The sequence below is a fragment of the Zootoca vivipara genome, chromosome 6 (genome assembly GCF_963506605.1).
Source record: "Zootoca vivipara chromosome 6, rZooViv1.1, whole genome shotgun sequence".
Taxonomy (NCBI): Eukaryota; Metazoa; Chordata; class Lepidosauria; order Squamata; family Lacertidae; genus Zootoca; species Zootoca vivipara.
This window is the reverse complement of record NC_083281.1, coordinates 41,804,611-41,828,877: the sequence shown is the minus strand read 5'-3', so window position 1 is coordinate 41,828,877 and position 24,267 is coordinate 41,804,611. Positions and strand designations below refer to the sequence as shown.

At 48.4% G+C, this 24,267-nt stretch overlaps 2 protein-coding genes across 9 annotated transcripts in view; one reads left to right on the top strand and one right to left on the bottom strand.

Annotated features, from left to right (window-relative positions):
- LOC118086249 (myotubularin-related protein 9-like) overlaps nucleotides 1-15,504 on the bottom strand; it is a 19,865-nt gene extending 4,361 nt beyond the window's left edge. Inside the window, exons 1-10 of one of the 5 annotated variants that reach the window (XM_035117645.2) lie at nucleotides 15,181-15,503; nucleotides 13,267-13,389; nucleotides 11,462-11,725; nucleotides 9,779-9,838; nucleotides 7,891-7,999; nucleotides 4,438-4,563; nucleotides 3,176-3,349; nucleotides 1,571-1,788; nucleotides 509-670; nucleotides 132-273 (exon numbers count right to left, since the gene is read on the bottom strand). In XM_035117645.2, coding sequence (XP_034973536.2) covers nucleotides 132-273; nucleotides 509-670; nucleotides 1,571-1,788; nucleotides 3,176-3,349; nucleotides 4,438-4,563; nucleotides 7,891-7,999; nucleotides 9,779-9,838; nucleotides 11,462-11,725; nucleotides 13,267-13,298 — 1,287 coding nt within the window. In that variant the 5' untranslated portion in view covers nucleotides 13,299-13,389; nucleotides 15,181-15,503. Of the gene's footprint in view, nucleotides 1-131; nucleotides 274-508; nucleotides 671-1,570; nucleotides 1,789-3,175; nucleotides 3,350-4,437; nucleotides 4,564-7,890; nucleotides 8,000-9,778; nucleotides 9,839-11,461; nucleotides 11,757-13,266; nucleotides 13,394-15,180 lie in introns of those variants that run through there. The other 4 variants (XM_035117646.2, XM_035117650.2, XM_035117647.2 and 1 more) reach the window with 4 other exon arrangements.
- FAM167B (family with sequence similarity 167 member B) lies at nucleotides 2,886-24,267 on the top strand. Of its 4 annotated transcripts, none has more exons than XM_035117656.2 (3): nucleotides 2,886-3,165; nucleotides 20,371-20,746; nucleotides 23,177-24,267. In XM_035117656.2, exons 2-3 carry the CDS (start codon nucleotides 20,453-20,455, stop codon nucleotides 23,438-23,440), a joined length of 558 nt encoding a protein of 185 aa, XP_034973547.1. In that variant the 5' UTR covers nucleotides 2,886-3,165; nucleotides 20,371-20,452; the 3' UTR covers nucleotides 23,441-24,267. The 4 variants fall into 4 exon arrangements, with proteins under 4 accessions (XP_034973547.1, XP_034973544.1, XP_034973545.1 ...); XM_035117653.2 differs by having other exon boundaries at nucleotides 20,328-20,746; XM_035117654.2 differs by having other exon boundaries at nucleotides 2,886-3,193; nucleotides 20,328-20,746.

Below are 24,267 nucleotides of genomic sequence, written 5' to 3'. Positions count from 1 at the left end.
GTCAGTACGTAAAGCCAGAGATAAAGGGTGCACTGAGGATAACCCCATAGGATCTGAAGATGCAGGGCAGCAGGGCACCCTTCATACTGAGACCTGGCACTTGAAGCCCCACCCGCCGCAGGTACCGGTACCTGTATCCACTCCCGTTCCAGCAGCCCCTGGAACCCGGCGAGTGTCCTGCAGTTGGGATCCAGGATGACCTGGGCAAGGGCTGTCACCAGCAAGGTTGTGTCTGTCCCTTCGGCTCCGTGCACCAAGACGCAGGCCTCCTCCCTGTAAGCAAGCCGCAGAATGCCCAGTAGCTTGGCACCACCCTGCGCAGCCCAACAGAAATGTGGTCCTGCTCAAGGGACTTTTCCTACTGTCTTCTCACCCCTCCTTTCTAATCCCCCTTTCTAGTCTATTCTACACCTGCCTCTGCAGAGTTCACCTGAGCCCGTGTCAACCCAGCCTGCTGCAGAGGATGGGATAGAGGGAGGTGTCTGGGTCTCCCTGCCTGCATCACTACCTGTCCATGCACTGGGCCGCAAGGCAGGCGGTGCTCAGGGCTTCCTTGACATGGTACAGCCATTTGGAGGCTTCAAGCTTGCTCAGCCAGCGGTCCATGTTGTGGGACGGGTCGTTGCAAGCCTCCACCAGCTTGATGAAGCTCTCTTGGAGGGGACGACCCCTGTGGGAGGGGGGAGGGGGTTGGCAGGGAAGGAGCAAAGAGAGAGAGAAGGAGACTTGGTCAAAATGTGGAGGATAAGCCATTCGGTGGCTACTAGCCATGAAAGCTACATTCTCCTTCCACAATCGGAGGATGGATGCATCTGCTCATCCCTACTTCCTTTTTTCGCCGTGTTTTTAAAGCTCCATGTCTGAGTATTGTTGTTTTTTATCCCTGCACTTTCCCCAGGAAAACCTGTGCTCTACTGCTGAATCGGAGCAAATGGCAGTTTTTTTTGTTTTTTTTTTGCGAATTTGATACAGGAGGAGAATTAAGCACCAACACAGCCGCCTTTTACTTTTTGAGCTATTAACCTGTTTGGTTATAGATGGAGCCTTGAGGGAGTAGGTACTGGTAAAATTGTATTTTAAAAATTGCTGATATGAAAGAATAAAAGAAAAGAAAATAGTCTGGGATCTGGAGAAATGTAGTTTGATCCCAGGACCATCATCAGAGTGATATTTCCTGTACTATCTCAGCAGAAGAAATTACCTGTAAACCAGGTGATGCCTGCAAAGTAGACAGAGCCACATAAGCACAGACCACACCCAGCTCTGCTTATTCTCCTTTGGACTTTTTCTTTTAAAATCGGCTTTTCTTTTAAAATCGGTTTTCCATTCCATTTGTGCCCTGGTGTGCCCTGCTCATTGTTTTATTTCTCACATTCATACCCCACCTTTCCTGCAGGGAGTTTATACAAATGTGGTTCCCCCTTCCCTGTTTTATCCTCACAACCACCCTGGGATGTAGGTTAGACTGAGAGAGACGGTCACCAGCCCAAAGCCACTCACTGAGCTAGACGGTTGAGCTCTAGTTAACTACTTCTCCATTTCATTTCTGGGGCCCTGAAAGCATGCTCACCTCTCCAGAGGCCGGTGAAATCTCTTCCAACCAGGATAGGCACTCCGGTGCTCTGTGCCTCCCCCCAGCATCCTTGCCTGCTTGGCTGCCTGCGCTGACCTGGTCTCCAGGACGAAGCCACGGTCCCCCCCTGCCAGCACAGCATGCAGCAGCAGCTCATCCTTCTGGCAGCGCTTCCGGTTGGGCCCCACCAGGGGTTGACTGCTGCGGAGCATCACCTGCCAAAGCAACATGAGAAGGATGGGCAGGTGGGGGGTGAGGGGGCCTCTGTGGCAGCACCGGAGCTCTCTTCCCCTGCCGTGATCGTTCGTTGCAAATCCCTGCAGGAACGCTGCCATAGGGGCCAAAGGAGTCAATCCTTTCTCATCTGTTTTTAGACTATTGCTCTTTTAGCTTTCTGAAAGTCTTGCTGTTAATTTTTCTCACTGATGATTTTATTTTATTTTTTTGTAAACAACTCTGAGTTTTGTTTTGCTTTTACAATCAAGCGGTGTATAAATTTCATGAAGTAATAATAATGTTAATAATATCCTTTGCAACAGGGGTGGCTCAAGCTCAGTAGTAAAGTGCAGAAAAAGAGCCCGTTGGCCCATCTAGCCTGGCATCCTGTTCTCACAGTGGTTGACCAGGTGCCCCAACGAAAAACCCACAAGCAGGACCCAACCACAAGAGTGCTCTCCCCCCTTCTGCGGTTTCCAGGAACTGGCATTTAGAAGCATTTCTGCCTCTGGCTGTGGAGGCAGAGCACAGCCATGACGGCTAGTAGCCATTGATAGCCATGGCCTCCATTAATTTGTCCAGCCAAGTTGGTGGCCCTCACTGCCTCCTGGGGGAGTGTGTTCCATAGCTTCATAGCTGCTTGAAGGGAGTTCCTTTTGTCTGTCCTGAATCTTCTCACATTCAACTTCGCAAGTTCTAGTGTTATGAGAGAGAAGGGAAAGTTTTTCTCTTCCCACTTTCTCCATACCATGCAGAATTATATAAATCCCTATCATGTCGCCTCTTACTGGAAAGTCCCACCCGCTGCAACCTTTCTCCACAGGGCAGGCTCTCCATCCCCTCCTTGATCATTTCTGAACCTTTTCAAATGCCACAGTATCTTTTTTAAGGGGTAGTCTTTTTGCTTTCATGCAAAAGGTTCAGGTTCAGTCCTCTGATGGGGCTGGGAAAGGGCACCCCTATCTGAAACCCCAGAGAGCTGCTGGACTGGCTAGACTTTGCATCAGGCACTCTTCCTGTGTTCTTTCCCTGAACATAATTGAGCAGTGGACTATTTTCGCTAGACCAGTGGTTTGGCTCATGGCAAGGGAGCTTCCTAATGTAACTGCACGACAGATAACAACTGTGCATCAGTTATGCAAGTTCACATTGCACCATTTCTTGCCTAATTCTTGCTCCGAAGGGCAGCTTACTAATTTACCAAATAAGTGATTTATTTTATTTTTTTTGCATAACTTGCTCAGCTTCAGACAAAACAGGCAAGCTTGTTTTCTGAAGCTCTGCCACCACCACCAGCCACCGCAGAATAACACAGGAGACTAGGAGTGTGTGGTCTGTGGGAAGACGGGTGCAGGAAAGAGACACTGGAAATGAAGGTGGACTCACAGTCCCATTCTTTTTGTGGTAATAGCTGAGGATGGGGAATCGTCCCCCATGACGGAAACGGGCACTCTCTCTCAGGGCTCCCTCCTCCACTTTGGTTGGCACGACGACAACGGGCGGGTAGCTGGAGCAGGCCCCAAAATCCTCATTGACATAGCTGAGCCTCCAGGCACCTGTCTGGGAAGTGGGTCAACGTCAGATTGTTTCCTGTAGCCTGCAAGGCAGAGGTCTGGAACTGCTGCCCTTAAGCCAGAAGCAGCCCAGTAGATTGGCACTGAGCTCCTCCCTCAGCCTCCCCATCGTCTTTGGTGTGTGTCTGCCAACCCCACAGTGGCAGGTTGGGGTGTGTGTGTGGTGTTATATAGCCCCACCCACCATGCATTTTAGTTAATGCGGTTTTCTTTAAACTGCAAGGAAACTTCAGGCCAAAGGAAAGGATTGGGGCAGTTAAATTGGAGGACTCCTTGTTATAATACCAGCCTTAAAAAAAAGTGTTACATTTAATCAGGGGTTTAATCAGATGTAGATAAAATAAATGATTATATGCAATTTTTAAGGTAGATTCTATATACCCTGTGTAGTTGGTCATTTTTTGAAATGGAAGTTTTATTCAGAAATTGTCAAGGCCAGTAGCAAGTAGAAAAAAGATATAGCGAGAAATTAGAATTATGTAATGGATAAGAAAGTAATAAAATGCACCATGGAAAGGGGGGGGGGTGAAGGGGAGTCAATATTAATTGCGCATTTCTTTTATTTGAAATGTTATTGTTTCAAGTGTAAAATGAAAATGAAAATGAAAATGATATTTGAAGGGGGGGGAGGAAATTTTATCTGGAAATTGTCAAGTCCAGTGGCAAGTAGAATACTGTTTCTTTTGATGCTGTCATCCAGTTGGGTGTCCCCTCCAGGGACCAAATGTCCCACCACCCTTTATGGGATAAGGGGATAGGGCAGTTCAGGTCAAGAGTTGGCTATAGGGTGGGATTGCTTGCCCTGCCCTGGGGGAAGAGGAGACATTTCGATGGGTGCCAGGGTGAATGGTGTGTGTGTGTGTGTGTGTGTGTGTGTGTGTGTGCTTGTGCTTGTCTTCTGCGGCAGACTCCTGCCCTTCTCTGGGCAATATGGCTTGAGGTCCAGACTAACTGCAAGGCTGGCAGGGAGCGAAGGGGTGCTACTCCTTTGGACATGGAGGGAAGTTGCCCCCCCCACAGCCATCACCCCTGCTTTTCTCTGCCTCTGCAAAACCACAGCCCCTCGTGACTCACATCTGCAGCTATTTGCTGGAAGAATTCCTCAAGGCGGTGCAGCCCCCACCCGTCTTCCAGCTTCATGTTCTGTGGTCTGTAGAAGAAGGGGTACGTCATCATCACCGACTCCACGGAGGAGAGGGCCTGCAAGAGAACAAGGGCGGTGGATCATCCCCAGGAGCTTTCCCCACACCTAGCCTTCACCGGTCTGGAGGCCTCCAGATGTTTCAGATTGCAGCTCCCATCAGCCCCAGCCAGCATGAGGCTCACGGCAGTTGTAGTGCAAAACATGTAGATGGCACCAGGTTGGTGAAGGCTGGCCGAGACCAATTGTGTCTTTTTGAACTGGCAGCCCCCCACCCCACCCGCTGCCACTTACCTAAATAACCTGCTTAAGGGGCTCTGGCTCTGCCAACCATAGGGAAGAGGGAGCGGCACAGACTTAAAACATCTCCAGTGTCTAGAATTATTTTTGTAAACCGCTTTGAGGGTTTCTAAACAATCAAGCGGTGTATAAATTTTAGAAATAATAATAATAATTTGAAAGCCCTGAGCCTGGTGAGTTGCAGCAGCCAGGGGTCTGTGCAGGTAAAATGGTCAGGTGGGTGGGTGTGTTCTCCTGCACCAAAGCACCCTCTCCTTATCTTGCAGGCTATTTCCCTACCCTTTTTCTATTCGGTGCTGTTAACGATAGAGTAAGGCTGGGCTGATGCATCAGGGTGTCAGCTTTTGCTCTTTTTTAAAAAAAGTTTATAGTCCTTATGGCTGCAAAGAGATGCTTGGAACCCTATGGGCAAGCATGTCAGAAGCCAGAGAGGGAAATACTGCAAAATAATAATAATAATAATAATAATAATAATAATAATAATAATAATAATGGGGTGTGTGTCTGGGTGTTAGTGTTTTGCATTGCCCAGCCACCCAACTCTATGCCGTAGGGCAGTCAAGGCAGCATTGGTGGCCTTGAGTGCATCTCGTATGACATTCTGAATTGTCTCTCAGCTTCTCAGAACTGGATCCTGGGGAAGTGATGACCTTTCCTGCCATCGCTGCCTTGCTGCTCAGGGACATCCCTCTGGAAGGGTTAATGGTGCCTGATGTGGAAAAATAACTTGGATCTTTTTCATGCTTTTCCACCTCTCGGTATTGTTTGCCTTCCAACAAGGAAATCCCGAGGCGAACAGAAGCTGCCTGTGCTAGCGGGTTAGCGACGGACAAATAAACAGGCCAGCAGCAGCCCTTGCCAAAGAGCCAGAGAGCCTTCCTGTGCTGCCTGTGGGATGCAAGCCAGGTCAGCCAGTCTTGTGACACCCCCCAGTCACTTCTGGGTGCTTCTAAGGCCAGTGTGCGCAAGGCAAAGCTGCCCCCCCATATGGGAGCAACTCAGGTATGTGCCTGGGAGGTGCAAGTTTCCCCCTTTCCTATCAACGGGGTCCTCTGTGGTCACAGCATGAGACTGGACCTGGGTTCCAAATCTGACGCGTGGCCGTGAGTCAGTGACCTGGAGCTTGTCATATGTTCTGGGAATAAAAAGGGTTGTGGGCTGGGGAAAGCAACATAAGCTGCCCTGGGGTCCCTGGAAAAAATGCAACAAATAAAAGTTGCTGTTATAAAAATGGGTAATTTGTGTTGACTGGCAATACTGCCAGTCAAGTCCTTTGTGTGGGGGGGGGGGTAGAAGATAGTGGCAGCTGCATGCTGGTCGGCAACTGGCCTCACCAGAGACCCAGGTTGATAAAGGGGACAGAGAATGGTGGGGGGCAAGTCACTTCTCCCAATCCTGGGCAGAATAGCCTCCAGCCAAATCCTATTGCCTTGGTTTCTCTTTTCCCATTTGGGTTGGCTCCATGCATTGTTCATGAAGCTGGATTTTGGGCAGAGGGCAAGCAGCTGCTGATCCCTAATCTGTGGGAGTTGGGTATGTTTAGCCTGGAGAAGAGACAACTGAGAGGTTGTCAAATACATTATTTTTCCTTGTATAAGACTAGGTAGGTTTTTTTACCCCAAAACCATGTTAAAAATTTGGGGTCGTCTTATACATGGGTAGTGCTGAGGGGTGGTGGGCAATTTGGTTGTAGCCGCGGCTGTTTGTTGGCTGTGTCAAGGGCTGCTGTTGATTGGCTACTGGTGCACCAATCATGAGGACGACCGTTGGTGCCAGTTGGCGCCAGTCATTATGGTGAGTGATTTCCGGCAATCTCCCCACCCACCCCCAAGCTAAACATGTGTGGGCACCCCTCCCCAAAAAAACCCCTCAACAACTCCAAGCAACCCTCCCCAAAAAAGCTCAACAATTCTGGTCAACCCCCCCCCCCCATTTTCTTAACTTCGAGTCCCCCAAAATAGGGGGCAGCGTGTTATACACGAAAAAATACGGTATCTTCAAATATCTGAAGGGCTGTTCCATGGAAGATGGAGCAAGCTTGTTTTCTGCTGCTCCAGAGGGAAGGATCTGAAACAATGGATCCAAATTTCAAGAAGTGGTAAGAGCTTATAAGTGTTAAGAGCTATTTGACAGTGAAATGGTTTGTTCTTGGATTACTAGTTTGGGGCTGAAACTATGCTAAGCCGGGGATCATTTGTTTCTCCTAAGTGTGACTGGGGAAGTGCACAACAGCCCAGCTTAGTGCATGCATGACTAACCATTAACCATGGTTTACAGTGACATGTGCACTGGGCCAATGTGTGTCTATATATATGTGTGTGTGTGTGTGTGTGTGTGTGCGTGCCTAGGGCTCTGCAGATGTTTTGAATGACAGGTCAGCCCAAGTCAGCACTTCCAGATATTTCTGGCTACAAACACAATCACTGCGTTATCGATGGAAGTTGTAGTCCAAAACATCTGGAGAGCACCTGGTTGAAGAAGGCTGGTATACATCATGCATACACATGCACCATTGATATCTGCTTTTCTGGAGGGGATAGGTCTGGTCTAGCAAAGCCTCCCGCCCCCTTCGGCTGGTCGACAGAGAGTAGGCCACTCAAGCTAGCAACCCCAGGTGAGGAATCCTGGCTGCGGGCCACCATAGCAGTCTAGATTCAGGTTACTGACAGGCTCAACCTGGCCCTTCCAAACTCACAGAGATTTTTTTAAAAAATAGAACCAGAATTTAACTTACGTCTTTGCCTTCCTGTTATGATTTGAGGAAGAGAAGGGGAACCTCAGTTACTCATCCTGCCCTTTAGTTGTCATTTTGAGCTACCACAAAGTGCTTTTCCTTCCCTCAAAGGCCAAGGTAATTTAAACTACCATTGGAGGGGGTGCAGAGGCAGAAGGGACCATCCAGATGGGCGGGGAATAAATTATTATTATTATTATTATTATTATTATTATTATTATTATCCCTGCCACCTTTTCTCAAGGAATTTGTGGGCTGGCTGTGACAATGACAGGCACTCTGTGCATGTTCAGAGGGCATTTATCTACACCTGAGTTCAGATAAAGCTACATGGGATGGGCATGTTGTTCACCTCAATGGAGCTGGCGATGTTAAGACACTCTTCCATCCCAGGGATCTCCAGCTGCAGAATTTTCAAGTCTTTGCATTTGAGCGTGATGGTGCCCGAAGCGTTTGCAAGCCTGCAGGGGGAAATGAAATAAAAGGGCAGTGAATAGGGGCAGGGGAAGATCCAGAGGCACTTTCCTCCCCCCCACCCCCAGTGAGCTTCTCTGCAGCAGAAGAGGCAGGAGCAATGAGCTTGGTGGGTGTGGAGGCCTTTGGCCACAATCCCAATCAGCTGCACACTCTGGGTTTGAGACGGGCAGGAAGTCACATGAGCAGCCTGCTGGGAGAGACAGAAAGCAAAGCAGAGAGGGGAGAGCTGGCTCAAAGAGCAGAAATGTCTTTTCGAATCTACATTAATACAACAGCAGCTGGAGGGTGCCATGTGGGCTGCCCTAAACAATACTGAGCTAAATGGAGCAGCTGTATGACTCAGGATAAGGCAACCTCCTATGCTGTCTGCAGATGGAAGGATTCTCCTCTAATTGAGGTAGCCTCCATTATTATTATTATTATTATTATTATTGCTACTGCTACAAGTTCTTGCCCACCCTTCACCACAGGGTCCCAGGGCAGGTTACAGCAATTTAAAATACAATGTTAAAATCAGTGTTATAATGAAATAATAATAATAATAATAATAATAATAATAATAATAATAATAATATCATTTATTTATACCCCCGCCCATCTAGCTGGGTTTCCTCAGCCACTCTAGGCAGCCGCCTTCAGATGTCTTCTAAAAGTCAGATAGTTGTTTATTTCCTTGACATCTGATGCGTTCCACAGGGTGGGCGCCACTACTGAGAAGGGCCTCTACCTGGTTCCCTGTGACCTCACTTCTCACAGTGCGGGAACCGCCAGAAGCTGGACGTCGGAGCTGGACCTCAGTGTCCGGGCAGAATGACAGGAGTGGAGACGCTCCTTCAGGTATACTGGGCCGAGGCCATTTAGGGCTTTAAGGGTCAGCACAAGCACTTCAAATTGTGCTCGGAAACATACTGGGAGCCAATGTAGGTCTTTCAGGACCGGTGGTATATGGCCTCAGCGGCCAATCCCAGTCACCAGTCCAGCTGCCGCATTCTGGATTAGTTGCAGTTTCCAGGTCACCTTTAAAGGTAGCCCCACTTAGAGCGCATTGCAGTAGTCCAAGCAGGAGATAACCAGAGCATGCACCACTCTGGCGAGACAGTCCGCGGGCAGGTAGGGTCTCAGCCTGCGTACCAGATGGAGCTGATAGACAGCTGCCCTGGACACAGAATTGACCTGTGCCTCCATAGACAGCTGTGAGTCCAAAATGACTCCCAGGCTGCACACCTGGTCCTTCAGGGGCACAGTTACCCCATTCAGGACCAGGGAATCCACACCTGCCCACCCCGTTCCCCCCCCCAAAAAACAGTAACATAAATAAAATAAAATAATTTTAAAAATAAATAAAATCAGCATTAAATAACTAAGGTGTGGGAATGGATACTTAGGGGTGAGGGATGGACACACTGCACATGCTCAGAGACACATTGTGATTCCTCCACATGTCCTGGGGAGCTCCGCTTCAGATTATGCCTTCCTGTGCTCTCACCCACTTGCACAATCCCCCTCCCCCCCCCGCCCTGGCTGTAGGTGCAGAAATCAAAGGCAGGGTAACTTGCATGCGTTTCTCCCTGTACAAACAGGGTTCAAGAAAATAGTGGCAGGCATCTTCCAGGCATGAGGCGGGTCTTCTGGAAATGTGAGGCCTAGGACTGCTTCAGCCCACACACCAGTTTGGCAAGCAGCGCAAGCTGAGGAGCAGACACACACTGAGCCTCTAAGCTGCGGCCATGCCTCGCAGCTTGAAATGGAGTTAAAAGGCGAACCTGGTTCCTGGGGGGGAGCCGTTAGTCCGGGCGCTTTGATACCAACTTAGATTCTGAACGCTGGGGAGTCACAGGAAGGAAAGAGGAGAGGTTAGCATTGTGCCACAGGTGCATGCAAGAGGTTGGTGGTCTGGGCAGCGGTTGCTGGTTTGATCCTCATCTGACAAGAAGCCAAATGTGGTTCTGATTTTGGGGTCATTTGGCAAGGTAGACGGCCCAGCATCTTCTTGCCACCCCAGCAGGGTTACCAACTTTTCTCTCCCAGCCCTGCTCTTCTGCCTTTCACAGCAGCCTGAGATGAAGATATTAGGGAGGCAAGGCTCTTTGCCAACACTCAGTTCAAACAGCACATGCTCAGTGTCCATACATTAGGCTGCTGTTAAAAGAGCACCGGAGCACAGCCAGGGTAAAAGGTGGCAACTGGACCTTGGAGCATTAGCTCAGTTGATGCAGCATGTCTTAATATCAGGGTTGTGTGTTCAAGTCCCACGTTGGGGGAAAATAGTCCTGCATTACGGGGGGGTTGGACTAGATGACCCCTGTGGTCCCTTAAAGGTAAAGGTAAAGGGACCCCTGACCATTAGGTCCAGTCGTGACCGACTCTGGGGTTGCATGCTCATCTCACATTATTGGCTGAGGGAGCCGGCGTACAGCTTCCAGGTCATGTGGCCAGCATGACAAAGCCGCTTCTGGCAAACCAGAGCAGCACACGGAAACGATGTTTACCTTCCCACTGTAGCGGTTCCTATTTATCTACTTGCATTTTGACGTGCTTTCGAAGTGCTAGGTTGGCAGGAGCTGGGACCAAGCAACGTCACAGGGATTCGAACTGCCGACCTTCTGATCAGCAAGCCCTAGGCTCAGTGGTTTAACCACAGCGCCACCTGTGTCCCTCTGTGGTCCCTTACAACTATACAATTCTATGCTTCTATTGGTCTGTGACTTCATGAGCCAGGACACTAGCCTGAGGTGGGCACGATAGGAACAACATAAGAATATAAAAAGCAGCCTTACACCGAGTCAGACCATTGGTACTCAGGATTGTCTACACCAATTAACTCATGTAAAAACACCAGGCAGGCCCCACAAATAACTCAGAGATGCATTTTAAATAAAAGGACACATTCTGCTCATGTAAAAACACGCTGATTCCTGGACTGTCCGTGGGCCGGATTGAGAAGGCGATTGGGCCACATCTGGCCCACGGGCCTTAGGTTGCCTACCCCTGCTCCAGACATTGGGAAGATTTAATGATAAATGCAGCAGGGTTTCAGGCAGGGAGTCTTTCCCAGCCTTGCCTGAAGATGTCCTTTGGGAACTGAACCTGGGACCTTCTGCATGCCAAGCAGATGTCCTGCCACTGAGCTACAACCCTCCCCAGAGCTTTGCATCATTTGCTAATGTTTTGCACTGAGGTCACTTTGCAAGACTTCGATCTGGGTTTAGGCTCAGCAATGCTTCTCTTAAAAACTGCAGCTCCTTTGCAAGTTGTTCTTGGTGTGGGGGAGTAGAAGGGGTTCTGATTTGCTCAGGTTCTGTAAGGCTTTGTTTGGTTAGTTCACAAACCGGGGAGCAAAGCAACAGCATTTTGACTTCATGCATATGGAGCCTCGGTGATTCTTAACCGGTCGAATGATGCTGGGGGTGGGGGTGGGGGAGGTATGATGTGGGAGAGACAGTCACCTTTTCTCAATGGCGTCCACATTGCGAATAAGAAGCCACAGCTCAATCTGGCCCTGTTCCCCGTTTCCCCCCGGCTGGGAAGATAGAAGGAGGTGGTGACTGGTGATGCAAAGTGTCCCTTTGACGGACGGGAGTCCTGGACGTGACAGCACCACATGGTCCACCTTGGTGGTCTTGATCAACTCCGCAAACTCCATGGCAGGGAGAGGCTGGGCCCAGGCAGCAAACGTGTCTGTTTTGCTCCAGAAAGTCCTGTGGACCTGACTGTAGAAAAGAAAAGGTCTTCCAGAGGAAACTGTTGGAGGAGCAGACAGATATGATGGACGCAGGTGAGTCAGAACAGCATTTAGAAGGGGTGGATGTGCTTCAGACCTGATACAGTTATGTGACACAATTCTCAGCATTTCTGCCCAACATACAGATTTTGCAAAAGTTTTGGACACACACACACACAGTGGTACCTCGGGTTACGAACTTAATTCATTCTGGAGGTCCGTTCTTAACCTGAGGTACCACTGTAGCTAATAGGGCCTCCTGCTGCCAATGCCGGCACGCAATTTCCGTTCTCATCCTGGGGCAAGGTTCACAACCCGAGGTACTGCTTCCGGGTTAGCGGAGTTTGTAACCATTCCCCAATCAGGTGCTAGTCAGGTGTTTTGGACTAGAACTCCCATCATCCCCTGGCAGCACAACCATGCTTGCTGGAGCTGATGGGAGTTGTAGTAAAAACATCCAAATAGCACCTAGTTGGAGAAGGCTGTTTTTGATCAAGATGAATGAGGACTAAATGAGTCGTCTGGAAGAACCTTGTCAGCCTGGCAGGATCTGTGCCCACCTGCACTCTGTGCAGAATGAAATGACCTTGTCAGCACACACTGTGCTTGCTGGAAGTTGTATAAAATAACCAAAACAGATCAGCAGTAGTAAGTTAGAACCCAGCAAAAGGGAGCTTCCCAGCTTGAGAAAGAAAGGCAGGATAAGAACTATTGGTTTGAAACAGGAGGGATTCCCATTGCCAGTTTTATTCGGACAGTTGTGTGACAAGCAGAAATTCAGCAGGTAATACTCTCCCCTAGTATGCAGGCAGACAGATGAGAAAAGCATGGGATGCCAAATTTCTGTTCTTAAAAGGCACAGCAGCCCTGCAATGGAAAGAAGAGGAAAGTTGGCCGCTGTGTTGTCTTATTTTCAGGGGGCTGCAACATCACAGCAGTCTGCCAAAGGGAAGGGAAAGGAAAGGAAAGATAGAGGTGCCTCTCTGATGCTTTGTTGCTTATTTCTTTTTTGATGATAGTACTCATATGGAATTCAGACAAGGCTTGTTACTCGGGTGAAGGTCTGGGTGCAGTTCAGGCCACAGTGTTGCTGTTCAGCTTGACTCCAGAACCCCTGCAAATTTGCTTAAGTAATAAGACTCAAAGGGTATATTCAAAAACAAAACAAAACGGTAAACACATTGTTTCCAAGAAGGAGGAAGCAAAACTGGTGTGTTTGTGTCCTTTTCCCTCTGTCCCTCAGCTACAAGCCTGATTCAGATATTTCAGCTAAAATGGAACAGCCTGCTTCTAACATTTTCACAATTTCTATGCCTCCGGGGGATTAATATGCCAAAAACGAAACAAGGATTCAAACACAGATTCCTAAAACATCCCAAAGACTGTTTTGAAAGTCATTGTTTGGCATGCAAAGTGACCCCAGTCCAGATACGTGCTTCTCTGACAGCCGCTCACCATACAGAAACATGTGTGATGTGATTTCCCTTTCCCAACAGGAGATTAAGCAATAGAGAAAAGCCTCGTAGTCACCTGCTTAATTTCTTTATCTCAAGCTCTGGCATTCAAGGTTCCTTCTGAACAGCACAGTCTGGCTTTGGTGGGGGTGGGAGCGATTGCTCCCTGCTTCCCTTGCTCCCAAGCAGGTGATCTGGGCTGAGATGCGATATAAAAAGGTATAAATAAAACCAGAAGAGCTGTAGAGCCCTCACAGCTAAAGGTGTGCTAAATAACGAAACTAAGAAATGTAGCTCTTCCCAGGGTGGAGATAAAGCCACAGGAAAGGCTACACCTTCCCTGATTAGGGAAGCTTTTAATGTTTGATGGATTTCTGTATTTTAATATTTTGTTGGATAATAATATTGTGCTGCCCAGAGTGGCTGGGGGAACCCGGCCAGATGGGCAGGGTATAAATAATAAATTATTATTATTATTATTATTTAATATTATTATTATAGTGCAACCCTCTGAGCCTTTACCTGGGCCATCTCAAGACATTTTGCTGCCTAAAACAAAGCAGCAAATGACTCCCCAATTCAAGGTGCAAGAGGCCTCAAGGCTGGTTGAATTATTTGGAAACCTGAAGCAGACAATCCCACAAGTCATCTTTCCCCTTCCCTGGCCGATAAATGCTAATAATTCATTTCCTACCCTTTCGTGACACCCAAAATCTGCTGACAGAGGCAGCCTGTTCCCTCCACCTCTAGGTAGGGCCCTGATCTTTACTGTGTTAAGTGAGGCTTGCTCTCAACGTGTTTGCATGCCATGCTTGTGCTTTGAAGGCACAGGAAGAAAGGATGGAAAAGTAACAGTAATATTTAACAATGTTCCGTGTGTTTATGAATTTATTTAACTTCCTTATAATGTTGTGGGATTTTGGTGACTTTTAAAATGCTTTTCTTTGAGAGCCGCTTTGAACATTAAAAAGAAACCAAAATGACAATATATGGCAGGCATCCCCAAACTGTGGCCCTCCAGATGTTTTAGCCTACAACTCCCATGATCCCTAGCTAACAGGACCAATGGTCAGGGAAGATGGGAATTGTAGTCCAAAACATCTGGAGGGCCGAAGTTTGGGGATGCCTGATATATGGGATATCCAAATTTAGAACAAAATCTGCCCAGGTGCAGGGCCTGCTTTTCACATGCAGGAGGTCCTAGGTGTATCCTCAGGATGGCTGGGAAAGAAAGACCCCTGTCTGCAACCCCCATCAATCATCATAGGCAACCCTGAGCAAGATGGGCCTATGGTCTCACTCTGCATAAGACAGATTCCTTCCTACATTCCTCTTCACATAAAGGCAACACATTCATTAGGCTTCCATAATGTGTGATCCTGCAAGGCTAGTAAAAGGAAGAGGTGCTCCAGATCCCTAGGCATGCCACCATATGTGGGCCAAGGGTAGAGTTGCCAACTGACCAAGAAAGAAAAGCCGCCTGGCCTGTTCTTTTGCCTTTCAGAGCAGCTTGAAGTGCAACTTTTAACGAAGCTTTTTAACAGAATGGAGATAAGCATCACCCGCTAACAGGTGTACAATATGCTGGGGTTAAAACAACAGCTACAGAGCCCTGCTGAAAAGTTGACAGCCAGACTGGTGGCTTGCATTCAATCTGGGGCTCCCCAATACGTGCTACGCCTGCACCGTTTATCACAACAATCCTTAGAACAGCCACAGCCCTGAAAGGCAGGCCAGTGTTCATTTTTTAAAGTGGGGACTGTAAAAGGATCCTTGGCTGCTAGCTGGATTTATGTGAATTTAAGAAAGTCGGACCTTGGAGCCCACCTAGCCAGTTAATCTCCTCTGGCCAGCAGGGTCATCTTCCCGGCCCTACTATTTGGGAATGTTTAACTAGAGGTTCTGGAGATCAGACCTAGAGAGAGCAAAACAGCCTCTTAAAAAGCCAGCAAGGGGGTGCTCCCTGAGTGGGTGGGCCCCATCACCTTACCTGACAGCTGGATTTGGAAGCAGAGCCCTGTCAGAACTTGCAGGAGATCTTGCTTGGCAGAAGTCGGGGGTCAAGCCCCTAGTGATGAGGACCGCAAGGGGGCAAGTTGTAGAGCCTGAGCATGTGCAGGGCCTGCTGGAAGTGCCATGGCCAGAGAGAGGTGCAGGAGGCAAGCTGTTGCTGCTGCTGCTGTTGAAAAACCTTTCAACAGCTGTTTGGCTTCTCAAAATAGCTTAGGAGTTCCAGGCAGCATGCTGGCTCTTAGATTGTGAAAGAGAGAGGAAAAAAAGGAGAGTATGCAACAGGAACTGCACACATAGTCGTGTGGGAGAGGCTGAGAAGCAGAGAGAGAGGGAGGATATTGGGTTTAAGGTAGCCTGGCTATAATGTTTTCTTTTCCGTTTATTTATTTTTTTCCACTGTCAAGGGACTTGACGGGTGAAGATCGTTAGATAAACTGGCAGTGCAATTAAACTACCACAATATTCCCCCCCCCCGGGTGCCTTGATGGGCTCCAGGCAGATGGTGGGGGAAATGGGGCTTGAAGATACACAGAGAACCACAGGAAGTGAAACTCTGGCAGTGTGGGGGGAGAGAGAGCTCTGCAGGCTGATGTGCTAAGCCATCTTTATATCCACGCTTTTCGACAAGAGAGGAATGGAGCAGAACCTTAACTTTCCTACTGAAATATCCTGCAAGAAAGCAAAACAAAACCATCATGCTGTGCAAATATATTTTTATGAGCTTGGGGGTGCCAGCTACTTAATCCCTGGACCCAGAAAATGTTAATAAGATAAATAAGCCAGACTAGTTCCCTCATGAGGTAATCGCCTGGGAGATGAGCCATTTAGAGACCTAAGGAAAGGTAATGGGCCACTAAGAAGACAAAGGCTCTGTGCCAGATGCAATGTGGGTGGGGCCTCTCCTCCAGCTCTGAGTTAGTTAGAACAGTGTTTCTCAACCAGTGTGCCTCCAGATGTTTTGGGACTACAACTCCCATCATTCCTGGTCTTGCTAGCTAGGGATGATGGGAGTTGTAGTCCCAAAACATCTGGAGGCACACTGGTTGAGAAACACTGAGTTAGAAGACATAGCCAGTGTTTGAAGTAGAGTTTTGGGGGGCTGTGGTGTGACTTGGGGGGGGAGGTTGCAGGCTGGTAAAGGCAGCAAGCTGGAGAGAGGATCAGAGTAGAACGGTTGATTTCTGTTTGAATCCAAGGCTGTGGTAGAAACAAGACCCTCTTGGGGTGTCCATGCTGTGAGCCCCTCCATCGTAGGTTCAGGTTGTATATATGTGTAAATAAACCATATATCATAAAGACACCACAGCCTCTGCTGTGCCTTATTCCCCCAAAGAAACACAAATCTTGGGTAGGCACATGGAATCTCACAGCTTGGAGATTGGGGTAGCATGCAACAATATTGAGATTTCATCCCCTACAGGATATTAGAGATTGAAAATAGGGCCACTGGTCTCCCGAGGTGTAGCTGGGCTATTCTCTTGCTGCAAAAACAAATAGCTTTGTGGCACCTTAAAGATCAATGGAACAAATTTATTCTGGCATAAACTTCATCAGCTGCATGAAATCTTATCCTAGGTTGCTTGGTTTTGAGGGCGGGAGATTGTAAACAGTGAGGTCAGAGGGAAATGAAATGCAGAAAAAAGCAGTGAAAATTGCATTAACAGTGACCTTAAACCACTTGTTGCTGACATCCAAGAGTCAATTAGCACAGGTAGTGCGATAAAAATCCTTTGTCCCGATTCAGTGATAAGGTGGAACCCCTTGAGGAATTGCAATGCAATGAATTTCAACTTGCCTTCTCCCTTTGAAGTTTCTTCCTTCCAGGCTGGCTATTCTCCAGTTTCTTGCATGCTGTGCTGGGAGGTTGAAATGCCCTCGTCCCCCTTGCTTGAAGGCTCTGTTCCATCTGTTGTAGGCAGCAGACCCAACTTCACCACCTTTAGGCTTGCAGTAACCTTAGCTGATGGTGGCAGAGGCAGGAGACCATTTAAAGAGCCAGGGTGGGGTAGTGGTTAGAGGGCATGTCTATTCAGAAGTAAATCCCCCTGAGTTCAATGGGACTTGCTCCTTAGCAGAATACAAAGGTTACAGACTTAACTATGGTTACAGGTGGGTAGCCGTGTTGGTCTGAGTCGAAGCAAAATAAAAAAATTCCTTCAGTAGCACCTTAAAGACCAACTAAGTTTATATTTTGGTATGAGCTTTCGTGTGCATGCACACTTCTTCAGATACAGATATCTGAAGAAGTGTGCATGCACACGAAAGCTCATACCAAAATATAAACTTAGTTGGTCTTTAAGAGACTTAACTATGGTGCCTTGAATGACCTGTCTGATCAATCTGAAGCTGCAGCAAACCTATGCAAGACTGTGTACAACCACACGTGTATTAAATCAGCCTTTGCCAACTCAGTGCCCTTCAGATGTTTGGGACTCAACTAAGGTGTCCGGGTGTCCTCCTTTGTAGGGCACAGTCCAGCTGTCTCATCCAAGTCCAGTTTAAAGATACGGAGCCATAAGAAAAGAGGGTGCTCAGAGTTGCCCATCCACAGCCCCAGTGCAGCAGACTGAGCAGGCACACAAGTCACTATGGTGAGATGTACTGTATTTCTATGGAAATTTAACTATTATTTCTAGATTTGCATTTTGTTGTTGATTAGTCGTTTAGTTGTGTCCGACTCTTCGTGACCCCATGGACCAGAGCATGCCAGGCACTCCTGTCTTCCACTGCCTCCCGCAGTTTGGTCAAACTCATGTTGGTAGCTTCGAGAACACTGTCCAACCACCTCATCCTCTGTTGTCCCCTTCTCCTTGTGCCCTCAATCTTTCCCAACATCAGGGTCCTTTCCAGGGAGTCTTCTCTTCTCATGAGGTGGCCAAAGTATTGGAGCCTCAGCTTCACGATCTGTCCTTCCAGTGAGCACTCGGGGCTGATTTCCTTCAGAATGGATAGGTTTGATCTTCTTGCAGTCCATGGGAGTTCAATGTTGGACATTTTGAAGGAACCAGCACACTGCCTGGCCATTCTCTGCTATGCTTTAGGACACCCCTCTCATTCCGTTTCTTTATCCCTTTAGTCCAGGCTTCCTGTTCCACCTCAAATGCAGTGCAGCTGTGCTCTAGCAGCAAACAAGCCACCAGCTTAACGTGACCTGACCAAATACCCTATGGCCCAGCTGAAAGGGACTGAAGCAGGGGTAGGGAACCTAAGGCCCATGGGCCACAAGCAGCCCATGGGGGTCATTTAACTGGCCCACGAGCCACCCCCAAACCGAGCCGCCTGCTTGGCTTCCACGGCGCCGGAAATTGCGGCTGCACAGATGCAGATGCCAGAAATCGTGGGCGCAGGCGCTCACACACACATGCAATCCAACCCACAGAGGGATCTCTGCTGGAGTCAACCAGCCCAGGCAAGGTAAACCTTGCCAACCCCTGGACTAAAGGGAGCAGAGACTTGTTGTGGGCATCCTCAGAGCCCATTCCTGTCCATATCACGCCTGTTGGGTGCTAGAATTTTAGTGGCCTCACCAAACCTGGGAATAGGGAGCAAAATGCAAAACTTCTCACCCTGTAGGTAAAAAAAAAGGTGAAGGACCCCTGGACGGTTAAGTCCAGTCAAAGGCGACTATGGGGTTGCAGCGCTCATCTCGCTTTCAGGCCAAGGGAGCTGGTGTTTGTCCACAGACAGCTTTCCGGGTCATGTGGCCAGCATGACTAAACCGCTTCTGGTGCAATGGGACACCACGGCAGAAACCAGAGCGCATGGAAACACCGTTTACTGCCACAGCAGTATTTATCTATCTACTTGCACTGGCGTACTTTCAAACTGCTAGGTTGGCAGGAGCTGGGACAGAGCAACAGGAGCTCACTCCGTTGCGGGGATTCAAACTGCCGACCGTGAGGGCTGGACAGAGAATGCTTTTTCCTAAGCCGAATTGCTGGGGAGGAAGGTGTGTCTGTGGATATGCATGCATGTGCCTGTGCTGTGCTGTATGTGTGTGCATTGTGTGGCATGTGAATGGATGTGGTGCCTGTGCTCACTTTGACCACAACCAACCTTTGGCATATGGGCCCTGGAAGATTGGCCAAGAGGGAATGTGGTCCTCAGGCCAAAAAAGATTCCCCACCCTATAGGAACCCCAGTCTCCCCCACACCATTGGAGCCAACTGGGCCCCTTTAAACAAAGAGGCTTTTCCCGCAGAGAGTGGCACTAGCAGCTCAAAGAGACCCATGGTGCCTATTTAAAGCTCAACCAGGAGTCCACTGGTGCTGCAGTGATATCTGGCTACGTTCTTCCTGCTTATCCAATGTGACCCTTGCATAGAGCTGTCCAGGGTGCTATTGAATTCTGGACTTTTGCCTTGCCAGAACATGGACCTTGCTCTACTTCACCCCATCTGGATCTGCTCGCTTGCTTTGGGTCAGAACCTTTCACTTCTGAGGCCGATGCATGGAACCGAAAAGAAATAAGGCAACGTTCTCTGTTCCCCTAGTCATAGAAATTGCTACTGCTTGTGTCTGTGCTCCGCTAATTCTCACATGATGCATGACTGCAATGTATGGGTAATTCAAAGTGTGCTAGGGTTCACTGGTGAACACTATACTGCACTGAAGTGCATCAAGTGGCTATTTTCTTACTGGTCAGCAGGTGGTGCTATGCTGTAATTGTTGTGCTGTAATTAAAAGGAGTATTAAAACATAAGCAAGCTGGGTGAGGGCCACAATGCAGAGGGACAATAAGACTTTGGAGGGTAGTTGCCTGAATATGTTGCTAATCCACTATCCCACCTTGATTTTATTGACATGTCATCTGAAAGAGGGCACGATTTGCTATAAAGTGCCCTTGAATCTTCTGGAGTGACCTTTGGCTCCTTTTTTTAGACCTGGGTGGAGGACCCATATCTTTTTCTCTTCTGACAGTAAGAGTCAGGAAAGGAAGGTGTGCTGTTGGGATTAATGGCTTTACACTCTCGCTGTCTTTTATGTCATTGAAACTTCCTTTCAAAGAACAGGGTGTCTCCTCCCAGTTGGAGACAATAAGTCAAGACCAAAGAGAGAGAGAGAAAAGGCCTCCCATTAACCTCTGGATAATTAAAGTTCCTGCTTTCTTTTTTTTATTGGCAGGGCTTTATTGTTCCAAGAATAAACAGCTTTCCTCTATGCACAGACACATGTGACACAGAGGGAGTGGGTGACTGAGGGAGTCAGTCTGTCTTGGAAAGAAAGCCCTTTGCCTGCACACCTCTGCGATGTCTTTGGTGAGGTTCAAGGAGTTTGGGGAAGAGGAGGAAAACTCGGAGGCAGAGAACCTGGACAGCGTCAAGGCCTTGACAGCAAAGCTGAAGCTGCAGACCCGGCGCCCTTCCTACCTGGAGTGGAAGGCCCGAGTGCAAAGCCCCTCCTGGCGGAACGGGCTCAGGACCCTGCAGGAGAAGCAGAGCGGGGAGACGGCTGGGGAGGACTCTCAGGCCCCCGTCCCTTTGAAGACCATTTGTGGGTTCCCCACCATTGGTGATGCCTTGGAGTGGCTCAAGATGGAGTTGGTGAGTATTTTCTCAACCTTTCTGGGGAAAACATGAGTACCGGAGCAGCAGGCTTAAAGGACTAGTCCCAGCCCTTAGGGGCAAGTCTGGAACAGTGGGGTGGAGGAGGCACCTCCACCACCGGTGGTCACAAGCTTTGCAAAGGCTGCGTCCTGGCAAGACCTCCCCAGTGGTCTTCTATGGCATGGCTCACTCCACTGGCAAACTTGCATCTGACCGTCTTTTTCAGTTCTAGCTTAAATCTTTAAAGCTTCAGGCACTGAAGTGGTACCGTCCAGCCACATATGTGCTCCCCAGACAGTCCCTGTTTCTTGGTACCTGTTTTGTCTCGAATTTCTGCTTAACCTTTGTAGAGTGAGTTGCTGGAGTTGCCCTTTTTCACAACTTAGCCCACCTCTACAGCAGCCTTCCTCAACCTGATACCTTCTAGATAATTGGGACTACAAATCCCATCAGCCCCAGCATCATACAGCTGCACTGTAGTGGAGGAGCAGGTGAACTCAGTGATCAATGTACGCTTATGAAGACCAACTGAACTCTCCCCTGCATTGTCTTTCATTTCGCGCAGTGTATTTGCTGAGGTTTGTCTTGAGCTTTTGGTAAACTGCTGTAAGACAGTTATGATTTCCTAGCATACTGTATCGTTAACCACGTAATGAACACACCCCTTTCTGTGTTGCTGGAGGAAGAGGGGGAAGTTAATTAATATATAGAGAATATGTAGACAGGTAAATGAAACTATAGTATCTAGAAGGCAGAGTAGCGCCTGCAGCAATCAGGGCCAGCCCAATATACTGTATTTTGCTTTTTGAGGAAGAGCACCAAAAATTGCGCACACACATGCACACACACACACACACACACACACACACACACACACACACGGGTGCCTAAAATCCAAGCCCAGCCAAGTTATTTTGGCACCTGAGGTGGAAAATCCCACAAGTGTCTCCCATTTCCTGGTAGTAAAAATATACAATAATAAATCAAATAAACTAACCACTTTGCTTCAGCTGCTTAGCTCATTTTGCTTCATGGTAGGGCTCATCCTGGCAACAGTGTATAATAATTGGTGTGTGTGTGTGTGTGTGTGTGTGTGTGTGTGTTAATTTTTGGCTTAAGACTTGTTGTTGTCACTCGTCTGTCTCGGGAGACAAGGGAAGAGTGGGGGGGGGGTGAAGTCAAACCATTGCAGACCCTCCAAGTGTCCCTATTTTCCAGGGACGTCCCTGATTTAGATAAGCCATCCCAGTTTCTGATTTCATCCCAGAATGTCCCACTTTTCCTTAGGGACGTCCTTTCATGGGAGAAATGTTGGAGGTTGTGGAGTTAACTGATTCCCTGAGCCGTCTGAAGGCAATCCTGTATAGGGAAAGGTGTTTTTTTTAATGTTCAATGTTTTATTATGTTTTTATATGTGTTGGAAGCTGCCCAGAGTGGCTGGGGCAACCCAGTGAGATGTGTGGGGTATAAGGAATAAAATTATCATTATGGAATTGGACTTCCCTATTTTCATTAGAGACATGTTGGAGGGTATGCCATTGGAGAGTTGCAGCGGCTGCTGTGAATGTAGAGATGTCAGCTGTATGTGGGCTGTGAACCCTTTACGCCCCCTTTAATTCCCCCTCCTCCAACTGCTGCCTTCCCACATGTCCTGTTCTCTAAATCTGGATATTCCCTATGCAATTGATGTCCTGTTTCGATTTTCAAAGCATGGGGAATCTCTGGATGAGAAATTATAGGACAGCAGTAGCTGGAGGAGAACATTGCATGGACAGGTAAGAATTAAAGGAAGAACAAGGAGTTCATAGTCCACATTCAGCTAAGGTATGGATGGGCCCTAAGACACTGAACCAACAAGTGGCACACTTCCTGCACCTTCCATTGAAGGGCAATGCGGGCACAGCATTTAGCACAGCAAGCAGTTGGAGTTGCAAGCAAACAAGTTCTCCTTCTAGTGGGCTGGCTAAGTGAGGTTTGTGCATGCTGGCCTCCTAGGTGACAGGCAGGGGGGCTGCCAACTTGGCATCTGATTTGCTCCTGGCTTCTGTGTAACGGGAGGAACCACCTCCTTGGCTGGATAAGCTATGGTGGGTGTGTTTGGGAGAGAGGTGACAGGAGGCACTTTTGAGTTTGCCTGAGCATCCTTGAGAGGGAGGATCTCCACCCCGTAACCCACTGAGACCCTCCTTGGGATCAGATGTCTCTTGGGGTTTAGAACCTGTTACCCCACCTTCCCCAGGGTCCTCCAACTCCCCAAGCTCCTCACACTCCTCCCCAGGGCCTGATACACCCTCTCAAAGACACTTCTACAGGACTCAGGACAAGACACGGCCTTTGGTCTGACCCAGCCACGCTCTTTTAATTTACTTATGGGGTGTGTATGTGTTGTCTCTCAGGCTTCATGGTTATTTTTTTGCTTCTATCCAGCGGGAGATGCAGGCCTTGGATCACCAGTTGGCACGGCAACTAATGGGCCTGCGTACTCAGATCCACCGGCTGAAGGTGGAACAGGCCTGTCACCAACACAAGGAGATGTTGGACGATGCCACCTTCGAGCTGGAGGGCTGTGAAGAGGACTCTGACCTGCTGTGTAACATCCCACCCAAGATGGCGTTCCTCTTGTCCACACCCCTCAAGCACATTGGCGTCACACGCATGAACATCAATTCTCGCCGTTTCTCTCTGTGCTGAAGGGCCTTGCTTGACCCCTCTTCTGATTGCATTTTTAAGGCCTGAATCCTTCAGCAAGTGATACACACACACAAACCCATCAATTGCCAGGGACTCACACAAAGCAACCTGGCATAGGCTTTTGGTTATGGGATGGAGAGAGACAGTTTCCCAAAAGGCCAGAGACTCCCTGTCAGCAGGTGGTTCGGAGCAACTGCCAACGGCTTTGTAAAATAAGGCCATTTTGCTGCAGACAAAAATGGAGTATCCTCAGATCCACCAGTCCTCACAACTGGGGAGGGGAGTGTTCCAGGATAGGGCCTTCTGAGTTGTCCCAGTTCCCTGTCACAACTCTGGAACGCTCTTTTCAGGGAAGCCTGCCTGGCACCAGATCTGACATCCTTTCAGTTCTTTTGCATTTCCTCAGGCGACTGAGATATTGCACTTAGATGCACCACTGTTCTCCGGCTTTTATTATCTCTTCCTGTTGCTCCTGTTTTATTCTGTATCATGTTATTCTTAATATGTGTTAGTTAGCCACTCTGAAAGGCTGTTGCCTCAAGAGCAGGTTACAGACTTTAAATAAACAGACAAATAAAATGTTTACTGGTCTCTTTGCATAGCCTGAATTTGTATCTGTTGTACTTTGCCACCACGCTTCACCCACTCCACTGTTCCAGATACAACTTTGTACATTTTGTTTCAACAGCCCTGTGCCTGAACAACATGTGTACTATCTAACATACATTCCTTTACAGATTAAAAAGCTGAGCAGATAATGAGCAAACAGGAAGGTGGGCATCAGTCCCAACAGCAACAGAGCCTGCAATTCTGAATAGCTTTTTCAG